Below are 16,311 nucleotides of genomic sequence, written 5' to 3'. Positions count from 1 at the left end.
AAAAAGTATGGCAAGTGAAGTAACTTTTACTGAATGCTGCACTACATTTCAAAGTGACAGAAATACACAGCACTATTTTTCAGTGAGTCACCAAGTCTTAGTAAGCGATGATTGGAACATTCTACCGTTTGTTCAATTCCTTGACAATAGAAATCTGCTCCTTGGTCATAGAGCCATTCGAGAAGCACTTAGTCAGTATCCTAATCATTGGGAAATCTCTTTCCCCCAGAGTGCCAAAAACGTATAAATCACATGGTGCATGGTGCAAGATCAGCATTACCCACATCCAGGCAACCTTGGTTGAAGTGTTGGTACCATTTCTCTACAGCTGGATGCAACACTGAATTTGGTCCATGTACTGTCAGAACTTTATGGTGAATCTGTGTGCAATTTTGATGCTTTATCGACAAGAATTGTACTGTCCCACTTGTTTTGAATTCCTTTCCAGCTGCCAAGCAATTTCACTCACTCACTGTGGCGCACCTGTCGACTGAAAAGCATCAAAACTGTCTGCACAAAACATTGTATATGTACTCTCTTTTTACTAGGATTCATATTTTTAGGTGTCTAAAATCAGAAAGCTATTTAGTTTTTATGTTTTAAGAGTGCTTGAAATATGTGGTATAAAAATAAAAATAATTATAGTTCAGATTTTATGTGAATATGAACAATATGCAGTACTCATGAACACAGTTTATGCCATCCCTCATTATTTGCTGAGGAATTACAATACACAGTGGGATGTATTCTCAGGTTATACATTACAAATGACTGCTCCATATTCTGAAACACTGCCATACATGGGGAAAATTAGCACACCATGTCACATGGTGTCAGTCTGGCAAATTGACAGTAGGGAACATTGCTCGCACTCATATCAATATCCTCTTCGTGATCGCCACCTAACAAATTCATTATTTTGCACATAGTTGGAAACCCACTATTGTTTTCAAACTCACATCTAAATTTATTTTGTAACATTTGTGTTATAGACTGCTAAGACTGTTATGTTTTCTTTTGACATCATGAACATGGTGAACTGTTTCTGACAGAACGATCTCTCCTCTCTTTTCAGGTTTGTCAATTGTGCTGCTACGGAAACAAGTTAGCAGATATATACGTCAACTCATTTTTTACACTGTGTCACTCAACATTTCCTGATGGATTTCCAAGGAATTTGCACAATCTTCACCCAGTACATTAATTACTGAGGCAAAACGGTCAAGTTTTCTGTGTAACACTGAACTGCAGTGAGCCAAGTTCCTCACTGCATTAGTACTGGAGTGGATGGCAGTGGTGTGTTGGGATTTTGTCATCTTGAAAATGTGAATTTTTCTCAGTGACCTAATGAGCACACTTTTCACACTACAAATCTATTTATCCTCATTAGGATATAATGCTCTAATTTCTTCACGGAGTCTATGTAAACTGTGTGCAATGCATGTAACACGGATCATTTTAGAATAACACCAAGACCTGCCGCTGCCTTCTTCATATATGTTGCAGCATCTGTTGTTGTTGTGGTCTTCCGTCCTGAGACTGGTTTGATGCAGCTCTCCATGCTACTCTATCCTGTACAAGCTTCTTGATCTCCCAGTACCTACTGCAACCTACATCCTTCTGAATTTGCTTAGTGTATTCATCTCTAGGTCTCCCTCTACGATTTTTACCCTCCACGCTGCCCTCCAATACTAAATTGGTGATCCCTTGATGCCTCATAACATGTCCTACCAACCAATCCCTTCTTCCAGTCAAGTTACGCCACAAACTCCTCTTCTCTCCAATTCTGTTCAATACCTCCTTATTAGTTACGTGATCTACCCATCTAGCAGCATCTGTTACTAACAGTAAAAAGTTGTCAAATTTTACACCACTTGCTCACAGAATTTGCACTCTTTCATTAAATAATCTTCCAACCACGACACGGTTTGACTTATTAGTAAAATAACATTTCTTCAAAATCATTTCATCGCATTGTAATACTCCAACAACGACTTTTGCAACTTTCCTGCCCATAGAGTCTGAAGTTTCGTCTAACACAGTGTTAGCTATGGCATGCCAAACAGCATGCGAGCCCAATGTATGGGCCGCATGTTGGCCAAGGCTTAGCATGTCCTGGTTCCACTCAGTACTACTCGATACAGTGAAACAGTTCATTTAGCTTTGTGATGCGGCATTTTTCTGTAGGCATCACTTCCTTCAATTCAGCAGAACTGTGGTGTGTGTGCTATTCACCCTTCGGTACATGTTCACGGTATAAAAGAAGTTCACAGGTCCAGTGGCTGTTAGCACAAAACAGAGGTAGTCCAGCAATCTTTCATCACGAGTCCTTAAAAACATATAGGAATAACAGTAGAGGAGGATAAGAATTCTCAATAATTATTATGTGATACGGTACACATATACGGGAGACACTGAAAAGACTGCCGTACATTTGAGGTTTTGGCCAACTCTTAGATTTTCCATTGTTTGATTATGCAATATACAGTCACATACTGAACGGGTACTGCAAATATGCTATATTACAACACCAAGCAGAAAGAATTTAGAGTTAGTTGAAAATGAAAGAGGAAAAAACTACAACGATTGACAGATGGGATTCATTGTTATATACATCAAAAAGAACTTCATGCTAAGACTGCAGGAATTAAGCACTTTGAGATTGGTGGTATGAATAGTAAATTTTCTGAGGTCACACACATAATTACACTGCAGACTGCAATAGTTTTTTATGGAATTGGACAAAGAGTATGGAGACTTTATATGTTACTGCAAAGCATGTTGGTTAAGAGGCATACCTCGAACAATTTTTCAGTTTAAAACACACTACTGCTCAATTTTTTAAGAAAAAAGGAAGCATGAATGACACTAAGAACATTCACAATGGCTTGCAGATCTCACATATGAAATGGTCTTGACTACATACATCTTGACAGTAAGGTGAGAAATAACGGTTTTCTGATTTTATAGGGATACATTAAAAAGAGAATGGCATTGTGGAAGGGACAAATTCTGACAAAAACACTGTCTATTTCTATAAATTCACTGTTGGTAAAAGAAAATGTCAGGTTTGAAGAAATCATTGTGGCCTTGAAAGAATTACGAGGATAGTGTTTACAGGGATAGTTTTATAAAGGTTTAGAAGTCAATGTCAATGTAACATCTGTTTTCGAGCTGCTTTTGAAGCCATTTGGCACTTCACTTCAGCTGAAAGTGGCCATGTGAATGAGCAGTTGGAACTAGTTGATCTGCAGTGTAACTTCTATTTAAAAGACAAATTGCTTTATGTTAAAACTATCCACAAATTCTAATCCTTGGGAAGAGTTTCCACATAAAATGTTTCGAATAGCTTTTTTTATTTCAAAACCAAATAAATCACAATTATGTGGTAATCTGAGAACAAAAATCTGTGAAATTGTCTGTGTGTGTCCGTATGTCAATATTTTTTACTAGATAAAAATTATATTTTATCTTTAGTGCACCACAAATAATTAATTAACACTGAAATTTTGTTTTGTTAGTGATCTGTGTTGTTGAGAAATATGGAACCAAGTTTATGCTGTTCAACTGCATTGCCATTTAAATGCGGTGTTTTTGTAGGTGTCCCCCCCCCCTCCCCCTCCAATCATGCTCATACAGCATGGCACGGCAGTGGGGGAAGTGTGCAGCCAGGCCAAAGAGCTATGGCACTTGTGCCAGAACCCTGCACGTGTGTTGAATTCTTGGCTGTCCCTGGTCGAACATAACCCAAATTTTCTCATTTTTCTCATATGGACTGAATTTGTTGTAGAGTTTGTTGGTAACCCTCTGGAATACAGTTCTTTCTCTCAAGAGTGTCACAACTTGAATACTTGTAGAGAAACTTCCTTAACACTAGATTATTTACTTTAGAAAGAGGTGCGTCAGCTGAAACAGATGCCATACATTAATCTTCAGAATAAACTGAAAATTTATCAGGTCCTGTAGAAGAACCTGAAACTGCATTCCTGATTAGAGGTTGTTTTTCCATCAGGCGTAAAACAGCAGCAATATGTTTCTAGTCCTCCAGGTGCTGCGTAACTTGAGATCACTGTTCAAGCATTGTTCCTTTTACTTTAAGCATTGTAGTATTGCACTGCACTAACAGCACCAGAAATGAACTACATGTGTGTGAGATGGGAGGAAGGTGAGAGACGTGATGCAATATGACTATGGACAAAGAAATCCTTGTGTTCAATGCTGACTGCGCACAATAAGATGATAAAAACACAGCCACAAGCTGACATGCAGTCAGATGACAAAGTAAACACTGAAATTTGGGCCGGCTGTATCAGGAGACCTATCGCCACTGACAGCAACCACAGCATTCAATGTTTGCAACACTGTTTCGCTGTTTGTCTGAGACAGAGTCATTTCAGGAAGCAAGAAATCATGAAGGACATATGTGAAATATTTGGACACCAGACTTGGAGAAAAATATGACTAACACAGAGGAAGGCAACCACTGTGTCAGTACCAGGCACTTGGCCTGCCAGTACAGGGTAAGCCGGATAACTGTGTGAAACATTCTCCATGACAATTGTTACTATCCTTACCACTTTAAGTGTGTGCAGGGCTTACTAGCAACAGATTGTCCACATCAGGAGCAGTTTTGTCACTGGTTTCTTCACCAGGCAATCACAATTCTGGGATTTGTGTCATCCGTCCTATTCACAGATGAGGCCACCTTTACATTGAATGGTGTCTTCAACTTTCATAACAGTATCTGTGGTATAGTATGCAGAACCCCACTGTAAGGTGACAGCAAATCATTAGCATCGGTGCAAACGGAATATGTGGGTTGGGATAATTGGCGATTGTATTTTGGGACCAGTCTTCTTTCCAAATCGCCTAACAAGCCAGAACTATCAGCATTTCTTGTGAGTGACTTTGCCTCCCCTGCTGGAAGGGGGTGAGGGAGGGGGTGAGGGAGGGGGTGGAGGAGGGGGCAATGTCGATGGGGAGGGGGCAATGGCGATGGGGATGCAAGGGGGTGAGGGAGGGGAGGGGGAGAGGGAGGGGAGGGGGAGAGGGAGGGGAGGGGTAGAGGGAGGGGGAGGGAGCAGGAGAGGGAGGGGGAGAGGGAGGGAGCAGGAGAGGGAGGGAGGGGGAGAGGGAGGGAGCAGGAGAGGGAGGGAGGGGGAGAGGGAGGGAGGGGTGGGGCGAGTGAGGGGGAAAGGGGAGGGGGAAAGGGAGGGAGGGAGGGGTGGGGGAAGGGAGGGGGAAAGGGAGGGAGGGAGGGGGAAAGGGAGGGAGGGAGGGGGAAAGGGAGGGGGAGAGTGAGGGGGAAAGGGAGGGGGAGAGTGAGGGGGAAAGGGAGGGGGAGAGTGAGGGGGAAAGGGGAGAGGGAAAGGGAGGGGGAGAGTGAGGGGGAAAGGGGAGGGGGAAAGGGGAGGGGGAAAGGGGGGAAGGGAGGGGGAAGGGGGAAGAGGAGGGGGAAAGTGGGGAAGGGAGGGGGAAAGTGGGGAAGGGAGGGGGAAGGGAAGGGAAAGTGAGGGGGAGAGGGTGGGGCAGAGGGATTGGAGTGGAGAAAGATGGATGGGTGTGTTTGCAGAGGGTAGCAAACAAAGAGGGAGGGAGTTGAGAATTGGAAGGAAATGAGAGGACAGAAGGAGTGGAAACTGTTGGGTGGAGGGTGTGTGGACAGTACATTACCACAGACTGATGCCGGGATAATGACAGGAGAGGAGAACATGTTGCAAGTATAACTCCCATCTGCACAGTTCAGAAAAGCTGGTGGTGGAGAGGAAGATCCAGATGGCTTCGGTAGAGAAGCAGCCACTGAAATCAAGCATGATGTTCTGTTGCAATGTAGTGCCACAGGGTGGTCTACTTTGCTCTTGACCTTAGTTTGGCTGTGACCGTACATCCTTGTGGACAGCTGATTACTAGTATCACTAATATATAAAGCTGTGCAATGATTGCAGCAGAGCTGGTAAATGACATGGCTGCTTTCACAGATGGCCCAGCTCCTGATGAGGAAGGATAAACGTGTGACAGGACTGGAGTAGGAAGTGCTAAGTGGGAAGATTGGACAGGTCTTGCACCTGGGTCTTCCATAGGGATATGATCCTTGTTGCAAGGGGTTGGGTTTGGAAGTGGAATAGGGACGGGCTAGGATGTTGCGGGGATTGGGTGAGTGATGGAACACCACTTTAGGAAGGATGGGAATATCTTGGGTAGGATGTCACTCATTTCATGGCTTGATGACAGGTAACAACTATCATGTGGGATGCAAGCAGCAATTTGCAGGGGGGGGGTAAGGGGGGGGGGGCAGTACTGTACAGGTGGGTAGAGAGAGAAGCACTGTCTGACAGAGTGTGGAGGGACTGGAATGCCAACAATCATAGCATCAGGATGTTGTGGGGCAGGGAGAAGGGGAAATAAGGAGTGAAAGAGGAGGGGGCGGGGAGGGGGGAAGATGGGCAGGTGTGTTGGCAGAGGGTTGAAAAAGAGGGTGGGAGGCAGAAATACCTGCATCATCCTAGTGCATCCCTACGCCACTCCCAATCCCAACCCCTTGCCACAAGGATCATATTCCTGTGGAAGACCCTGGTGCAAGATCTGCGCAATCCACCTACTCAACCCTTAATATTCCAGTCCTGTCACAGGTTTATCCTTCCCCATCATGGTTCAGGCCACCTGTGAAAGCAACCATGTCATTTACCAACTCTACTGCAATCATTGTACAGCTTTTTATATTGGTGTGACTACCAACCAGCTGTCCATCAGGACATACGGCTACTGCCAAACTGTGGCCAGGAGCAAAGTAGACCACTCTGTGACACAACACACAGCTGAACATATGCTTGATTCCAATGGCTGCTTCACTACCCAAGCCATCTGGATCCTCCCCTCCACCACCGGCTCTTCTGAACTATGCAGACGAGAGTTATCCTAACAACACATTCTCAGTTCCTGTAACTATCCCAGCCTCAACCTATGGTAACATATTATTCCAACACCCTCCACCCAACAGTCTCCACCTCCTCTGTTCTGTCATCTCCTCCCCATTCTTGCATACTATCCTCTTTGTTTGCCACCCTGTGCCAATGCACCCGTCCATCTTTCCTCACGCCTCACTTTTTTCCTCATTTCCCTGCCCCATAACCTCCTGACGCTGCACCTGTTGGCTTTCAAGTCCCTGCACACTCCGCCAGAGAGTGTTCGCCTCTCTCTCTCTCTCTCTCTCTTGCCACCCCCCCCCCCCCCCCCACACACACACTCATACATATACATTTTCCCTTCCCTGCCCCCTCCAGTTGTTGCTTGCATCCTATATGAAAGCTATATTCTGGCCCAAGATGCTGGAGATGGCGGCCATGTGTGCATGAGGTGTGCTTTCTTGTGTGTATGAATGATGTGTATTTCTCTTTTGCTGTGGGCAAAAGCTTCATGCAAGTGTCTTAATTGTGCCTGTCTGCAACTTAATATGTCTCCTTCACAGGAGGTAGCAATGTATCTTTTGCTACAGTTTCCAAATAATTTGTTTAATATGAGCTTATGATAGAGAAGTTTTGGCTGAACAAATGCAACTGGGAAAACCTACCCTAATTCTAAACGTAATACACGCCTTATTCTTGGAAGATCCAACAGCACCACACAATCGCACATTGTCAATGTAGGCACGTTCTGATCCTTTCCATTTTCCAGTGCGGTAAGTAGCTTCTTCTGCATCATAGTAGCTGCAAAGAAAATCATTAAAACATGAGAGATCAGTTTGTATATCTTTTTCCTAAAAGCTTCAGGAATAAAGGAAACCACTCATCAAGAAACAGTAACGTTGAGTTTGTGTGCCAGTTGACAACTCAATGCTTCTGTTCTTTAGTGAGTGTACTTCATTCCTAAAGTATTTACATTCTACCAGAACTTTCGTCCAAATCTTTTGTAAAAGCTGATGACAAAGTCTCAAGGAAAGAAAGCTATGGCTGAAATGCCTAAGTAATAGAGATAAAATAGATTAAATTGATGATGGAGATAATAATGTCAATTAATTACTACATCATTTACTTGCTGCAGAGACTGTGCATCTATGTAGACACACAACAGAAAGTAGTAACAAACTAAAAACAGGGTGATGAGTCTTGGAAGGTGACCCTGCATGGCTAAATTTGTAGGCCAATAACTACCTTTGCATGATTTGATCTAAGTTTTCAAATAATGAATGATGGCCAACTACTGGCCTTCAAGTAATGCAGTGAGCAGTTAATGAGCATAGATTCCCTTTCGGTGGATATGGCTAAAACATTCATAGTAATATACTTTCTAATTAAGTTAATAAGTGGTGTTAAAACAATATGGAAACACCAAATCTAATTGCATAATTTGACAAGAAGTAAGTCTTTCCACCCGAGAAAAGCAAGAATCATATTGAAGTAAGGGTGATAACATGAGCTTTCAAAGCTAAGCTTCTAACGTGTCTGAAACGGACAGTTTACAATCAGTGTATGTTATCTTTTATTAATTATGACTGTGATATGGACTTTTAATGAGGCAAGCGCAGCAAAAAATAAAGCTCCATGTTCTGACCCTGACCGAGAGCAATTGACTGCCATGTCATCCTCTGCCAATGGTGTCATAAATGCAGTATGCAGTGGCGCAGGGACAGCACACCATTCTCCCAGCCGTTGTCGGCTATCTTCACCTGGTAGCTGCTACTTCTCACTCAAATAGCTCCTTAATAATTAATCAATTATTGTCATCACAAGGGCTGAATGCACCACATTTCAGTCCTTACAGCAAGAAAAAATCCTTGTCAGTACTGGGAATCAAACCCAGAAGATGCAACAAACCTACTAAAGAGACAGCCTACATTACACTTGTCCATCCTCGGCTGGAATATTGCTGTGTGGTGTGGGATCCTTACCAGGTAGGATTGACGGAGGACATCGAAAAAGTGCAAAGAAGGGCAGCTCATTTCGTGTCATCACGCAATAGGGGTGAGAGTGTCACTGATACGATACGCGATTTGGGGTGACAGTCACTGAATCAAAGGCGGTTTTCTTCACGGCGAGATACATTTACAAAATTTCAATCACCAACTTTCTCTTCCGAATGCGAAATATTTTGTTGACACCCACCTATGTAGGGAGAAATGATCATCATAATTACGGTATTCCTTTTTCCCATGCACCATTCAAGAGTGGAACGGTAGAAAAGTAGTATGAAAATGGTTCAAAGAATCCTCTGCCAGGCACTTAAGTGTGAACTGCAGAAGAACCATGTAGATGTAGATGTAGATCCTCTGCATAGCAGCAAGCTATGCTAACCACCGACCTATGGAGGTGGTAACTTTTAATGTGGAAATCATTCAGAAACTTAGGGTTTTGAAGACAAATGTTGGGAATTACTGGGACAGACAGAGAAACAATCAAATGAAACAGGAATCAGACTGGAGTGGTACATATAATTATAACTGTAATGAAAATGATACAGGGTGGGTGGGGCATGAAGTCAGTGAACAGATGGTGTATGGACAAAGGAAGTTTTTTGTTGGATTCAAACAAATGAAAGAAGAGAGAGCCAAACGGGAGGTGGGGATATGAAAAATAGTAAAATGAAGCAGCAACATGGATGTGTATAGCTGGAAACTATAGTACACAGAAAAGGGAGCCCTTTATCTGGAAATGTGGATGCCGATGATGATGATGATGATGATTACAATTACAAAAAGAACAGAAAAACTATACGCATTTGTGATAAGGCAGTCTGCAGTAGTTGTTGTTGTGGTGCTCCACTGTGGGCATGACAATGTTATTCCATTCTGTACTGAAATATTTTACACATATTGTAATTTTATCTTTTATCACAGCATTCAAGAAGCCTAGCATGAACACACTCAATACGTAATGGTACTCCACTGGTTTCAGAATACATTAGACACAACTTAGGAGACTGGAAAGAAAACAATACAGAAATGGAGGTAAATCACAGTTCACTTTAGAATCATGCACAGAGAATTTGATGAGAAAGATGACTCTATTTGTTTACTCCTTCAGCCAATGTTTCGAAATGGCTATGTGTATACGGTAGGTGTAAGTGACTTTATTGCTAAAACAAATTCCAGCGATGCAGGAAAAAAGATAGAAATGCAAAAGTGAATGCTTGAAGTTTAATGCATGAATTTCAAGTGTACAGTTTGCAATCAACAGTCTACGAAGAGAGAATTGCTGTCTGGAGTATGAAAATATGCTTCTAACGTCAAAGCAAAATATGCATGGACTGCCACAAGGTGGGGGTCGATAAATTGCCAGAATTGAAGAAATCACCTAAAATAAAAGAAAGAAGTTTCATGAATGTGAGCAAATTTAATCTTCTTTCTTCTAATTTAGTCTCCTTTCTTCTAGTAACAGTATCCCAGTGGCTTGGTCAGTATGAAAAATAATTCAAGCATTAAAAGGACCACGGCTAATGTTCCAGTGCAAAAAAGTGAAAGTTGTTGGAAAAAAGTTAAGTTGGTTGGGCCACATCCTAAAATTCCAGTAATTAGAATTAGAAGTTGCAGAAACAATAAGCATTCTGCTGGAGAGAGTGACAGTTGGATAAGGGGTGAGGGGAGGGGGTCAGGAAGAACACATCCTGTCACAAAACAACATGTACATATTGTTGAAAACAGTAAGTGGGGAGGTACAGCCAAAATTTTTAAATTCAATTTTAGAAGTGTTGAAGTCTGTGGAATCATGAAATCTTAATCTAAAATTCAAGAAGTCATAGTGAGCTGCATTCCTGAAAGCATAAAAAATGATTATGTTATCCTAATAGGTGGTTCTAACAACACAACCTGCAATGAAGATTACAATATCACTCAAATGCTCAAGGAAAAAATTTTGTACTTCTAAATGCAGCAGCTCAAACGAAGTTTACTGCTCTTAAATGGCTCCAGCAATCTGATCAACGCTAATTTACTGGCTCAAAATAGCCTAAGTGAAATAGTTAACAATGATCATTTTGTTTCAAATCCGTCAGATTCTTCGCAAGATAAAAGCTGCATTCTTACCAAGTACAGAAGTAACAATTTTTTAGTGATGAATTACCATTTCTGTTTAGAAACATATTCCCAAAAAGAATCTACAGAGTGCAGGCCAAGAAACCCTGTAAAAGGAAACAAGACCAATACCTTGAATGCCAATCTTTAAATAACCCTGCGAAAAAATAACTTCTACAAAATGTATTGTAAGCATCTGAGGTTACTGAAAATGCAAAAAATATGCACTTGTTGGACAAAATCAATTATTCATGTAACAAAATCAAAATTATGTGGAATGTTATAAAATATTAAATATGTACTGCTCCCTCAAGGTTTCCTATATTGCCCTTAACAACGAAATAATGAAATTATTGACAACCAAGAGATTTTCCAGATCTTCAATAAATACTTCACAAGTGGCAATGAGCAGATAATCTGTACAACAAATCAGCATTGCAATTCTCAAATACAAGTTCCAAACAGTTTTGATGAAATGACATTATCTCCTATAGCCATCAGAGAACTTAAGAATACCATTATTTAAAAATTGACCTTCATCAGGCTTTGATATTATCTGAAGCAAACTATCAAAATACCACTCTAAGCCATATCATTAACTCAGCAATGAACTAAAGTGCCACAGAATAATAAGCTGTGCACGGAATAAAATTTTGAAGTCTTCCCCTGGTAGTGCAAATGGCGAGCAAAGCAAGACAGTATGCAGCAGCCAGGTGAAATGCCAACAAGAGAGGACCACTGATATTGCATGTAGTAGAGCCACAAGACAGAGTTAATTGCTACAAATCGCAAGAGCTGGGTGTCCAAGACACCAATGCAGCAGAATGACGTCACTGGGAGAGAGGGATGCCACCACTGTGATGACCATACAGAGAGGAGTAAGAAGGCATTAGTCGAACAAAGTAAAACTATTCAGTGTACTGACTCAGAAAAATACGCACGCCACCGCCCTAGCAGGTCACTTCTGAGCTGCAACCAGGGTAACCAGAGGAGCTGAACAGACAAGAATGGCAGACCAAGTGATGCCATTGGCACCTCACAGTAGCAAGGTACACGGACTGGCCCCATATAAATATTACTTCTGTTCTGGCGGTGGGTGATCTACTCAGTTCGCAGTCATCCAGTCTCGATGTTGGACAAAACTGATGGGGAGCTGGGGCACCATCATCTAGCAGCTGTTCTGGTGGCCTAACCAGTGGGTCCAGAGAGCAGAGCATCATCCATCACTGTGGGAGTGTCCACGTGCCACTTCCACCCACCCTCCTTTCCTGCAGAAAGACTCTGATGCTGCCAGCAGCTCTACTGTCAGATGACTGCAGTGTGACTCCACACAATTTCACACACTTTGTGCAGACCTGGTGGTGCCCCCCCTCACATGCAGTCTACGGTACAATCAAGCATGACCTGCTCACCCACTTTCTGGATCTGCTAGCAGCTATGCTCAAAATGAGCAACACTGCACACACGTGTGGTCAGTGATGCTGCTGGGCACTGACGCCCACATGCTTGTGTTGACGCATTCCTGTCACAGTGCACACTACTCCTGCTCCACTGCCAGGAACAACCCAAGAACCTAGACAATCAACTCATTTGTGGAAGATATCTTAAGAGTCCCTAAAGAAAAACAGTTCACCAGTGGGTACGTTGTGTGATCCGACTACATCTATCGATTGCATGATGTACCAAGTACTGTTAGTGAGAGGCCATTAGTATGGCATTGGGGGCAGATTAAGTAACATGCTGAAATCTTATCTCACTAATACAAAGTATAAAGTACTTTGGAAGCTGTGGTTTGGAAATCAAGATTAGTTGCCATGCCAGACTGGGATATTACACTAGACTCTTACTACTCTGGCCATTCCTTGGACATATGGGTGCCTAATTAGCAGAAATGCCGATTATTCAGAGTGTCTTAAATTTAGTGAACAGACATAGGGATTACATTCAAAGACACATTCATTTTCATAAAAACTGGGTTCTTTAGTGTGTACTTAAACAGCAGCATCACTCCCTATGAAACATGACCCAAATTTTTCGTTGTCGCAATGATAATAAGCAACAGCAGTCTGCTTTATCACACAAGCATTATATTGGTACTGCATGTTTCTCATTGTTGCATAATGTACTGCAGGAAGATGTCTGCAGTTTCAGCACCGGCAGTGTGAGATACTTTCATGTTGTCTCCTACTATGTCCTCTTCTTCATCACTTTCACCATAATTTTCCTGTACACTTCTGATTACCTCTTCATCTGTCATACCACATTTACCTGAATCTAAGCCTGCTCTCGAATCTAAGCCGCACCTGAAAAGGGTCATTCCATATCAAATCACCCAATAAAAAATAAATTTTACACCCACCTCCTTAGATTTTCATGAAATTTGGCTCAAATGTTTCTAATACCATCCTGACAACACCTGCAATTTTTTTTTGCTGTGTCTCTTACAGTTTTTTTTAATAAATTTTTAAAGTTTTTATGTTTTGCATTTTCTGAACCTTCGTAAATGGTCAGTTTAATTTGTGTTCAAAACTTTAAATTTGCTTATCTTAAAAACTCTTTTAGATAACATGATGAATTTTTGCAGCAAGTTTATTTATTATACATATTTGAAGATAAAAATGATGCTATTAAAATATATTAATATTTTCTATGAAAAAATATATATATATATGTATTCTTTTCTTTTTTTTTAACGGATGTTTTGTTTTATAAGAATTGCAATATCTCAAGTCTCAGACCTGATAGAATGCTCAAATTTGTTTTAATTTACTCTTAAACATATAGGCTACTTGATAAAACAAAAATAATGATGGCTTTTTAACATGTTTATTAATTATAGTAGATTACATTAGAATTATGTACAAAGATAGTTTACTTACGACACTTATGTATAACCCAACTGATTGCTTGAAACATTGAATTTTTTGAGTAATTTTGTCTTTTTAATAGACATTAATGCTGATTCAAACTGTTTTTCCACTTCATCCAAGAGCTTTCAGTTCTTTTGATACAGTCTTTTTTGAAGTAATACATTCTCCCAGTGTCGCTTGATTGAGGTGCGTCTACTACACAGACTATGTGCTCCAAAGGCACTATGCAGGAATCTTCTCTTTCAGGCCAATAAAATGATGCAGCGGGTCCTGAAGGATGTAGAAATAGAATTTCTGCATCTTCTTCATCATTGAATATTCTTTTTACCAGTCCAAAGTACCAGTTACCATCATAATTTACAGCCACATAGCAATTTATGGATGGTTCAACACGAACCCAATCAGAAGAAGAATGGAAAGAAAAGACTAAGGAGGGTTTTACACTATCTGTAGTCCTTCTAATTTCAAGGTTGTTTGTTGGAAGTGGTTTGAAGTTATGAAAACTTCTAGTTCCAGGAATGGTTCGGGTTGCTGAAAAACGTTTTTCTAGTTTTAACCGTAGCAAATCAGCTTCTTTTTTGTCAATAAAGTGAAAATGAATGTTTTCAATATTTTTTTCACAAAACTTATACACATTGATTGCTGTCATTATTTGTTCTTTGTCTGAAAGCTGTAGACTGGCTTTCCTTAAAATTCTTTTAATAGTTCCTCCTAGGCCATCACAAATTGACTTCCCATGACTTGTTGCAAAAAAAGAGTGTTGGGCCTTCAAATTAAAGTCTCTCAAGTGTTCAGTCAAATTTTTAAAACTGTTTCTGTTTTTGTACTGCCCAGCACAACCATCTGTAAAGTAGTAAACTGAGTCAATGTCAGTATGATGTAATGACAGCCACTTTGTAATTTCTTTTTGTACAAAGTTAACAAAACCAGTGTCATGTTCTTGGTCATCACTAATAAAACAGTGGTTGGAAACAAAAACATTGTTTTCCTCATTTCTTAGAAAAACTCCAACTGGGTGTAGAGTACAACCACCTCTATTCCAGTGGTAACTTTGGATCTCATTCTGTATAACAAAGGAATAATTTTCACTGAAATCCATCACAATAATTGCTGTTTTGGGTGGTGGGTCTTCTTTCAATCTTTTAAACGCTGCTGATTGGGATTTTGCTATAAACGAGTGTGGGGTGAGCTTTTCCAATGACCTAACCTATAAAGAAATGTAGTCTTCAACACTGATAGACTGTTTGATCATTTCTGCCCTGTCTGTGTTAACCCACTGACTGATTACAATTTCTTCTTCTAAATCATAATCTTTACTTAGTTATTCAGTTAAGCACTCTGTTAGTGCAGTATTTGCAGGACAGCTGTTGCAAAGATGTAGCATGCAGTTTTGGTTTTCTGTGTTGCACACAAGCATCTTAATTAGGTCTTTATAACATTCTTCAATTTTCACAGCATCCAGTAATAGTTTAACATTCTGGTGGATACTGCATACACATACAGTGTGTGTGCCTGCAGCACCAGCAAGGATACACCATTTAGGTCTCAAGAAACAAAATTTTGAAAATCCTACTTCTACCTCGGGATTCTCCCATTTGAAAGAATAATAGAGTTTTCTCAAGCTACACAAAATGAGTCTTTTTTGCATGTACACATTTTTTTGAACACTTACTTTGTCTTTTGTTCCAGGTAGCACTCTGGAACTTTCATCCTTTTCATAAAAATCTGTTACAAGTCTTACTGTATTTTCAGAAAGAGTTTTACCTTTTTTTGGACCAGGAGTTTCCAAAATACCCTTTTCAGATTTTAGTTTTCTAGCTTGTCGCACCATGTACTCACTTACATTAAATTCTTTCATCACTTTATTTCGAGTCCAAGAATCTGGAGCCAAGGTCAGAATCTGGATTTTTCTAGACCTCCCAACAGATGAAATCTTCTCTTTCATAAGAGAAATCATTACATCAAAATCCTTTGCTTTCTCAACCACACTTTTATCTTCTTCGTCATCATCATAACTTGGTGCATCATATTTTACTGCTTTTGAAACCGCCTTTTTTGCAGTCTTTTCAATACTGCTAACCTTCCTTTTAAAATAAGACCCTTTACTTTGTTCTGACAAGCCATGAAGCTTTATCGGTGATAAACCTAAATAATCAAGAGCAATGTTTGTTTGTACGAGGGATTCATTTCTGGATTACAATGATTCTAATTCAACCATGACTTCATCATCTGTTTCACTTTCATTGACTTCAACTCTTAATTTTTCCTCACAAAAGTTACGGCATGTTGAGCAAAGCTTTTGTCCAGGTTTTATGCTAATATTTTTTGTCAGTAATTGTTTAGAAAGATCCAAGCCTACACTTCTCAACGATTTTTTGATGGGCTTTTTGTGTTTTTTTTAGTGGGTCTACACATGTTGTTTGATACTTTTCAAAAACA

The 16,311-nt window shown here is 40.6% G+C and overlaps 1 protein-coding gene across 2 annotated transcripts in view; it reads right to left on the bottom strand.

Moving 5' to 3' along the window:
- LOC126161735 (DNA-directed RNA polymerase I subunit RPA2) overlaps nt 1-16,311 on the bottom strand; it is a 248,276-nt gene that overhangs the window by 43,474 nt on the left and 188,491 nt on the right. The window contains exon 16 of one of the 2 annotated variants that reach the window (XM_049917771.1): nt 7,592-7,703. In XM_049917771.1, the coding sequence (XP_049773728.1) occupies nt 7,592-7,703 (112 nt within the window). Of the gene's footprint in view, nt 1-7,567; nt 7,704-16,311 lie in introns of both variants that reach the window. The other variant, XM_049917770.1, reaches the window with a different exon arrangement.

Source organism: Schistocerca cancellata, chromosome 2 (assembly GCF_023864275.1).
Source record: "Schistocerca cancellata isolate TAMUIC-IGC-003103 chromosome 2, iqSchCanc2.1, whole genome shotgun sequence".
In the NCBI taxonomy this organism is placed as follows: Eukaryota; Metazoa; Arthropoda; class Insecta; order Orthoptera; family Acrididae; genus Schistocerca; species Schistocerca cancellata.
Note: the sequence above shows the minus strand (reverse complement) of the source record. Positions and strands in the feature narration are given on the sequence as shown.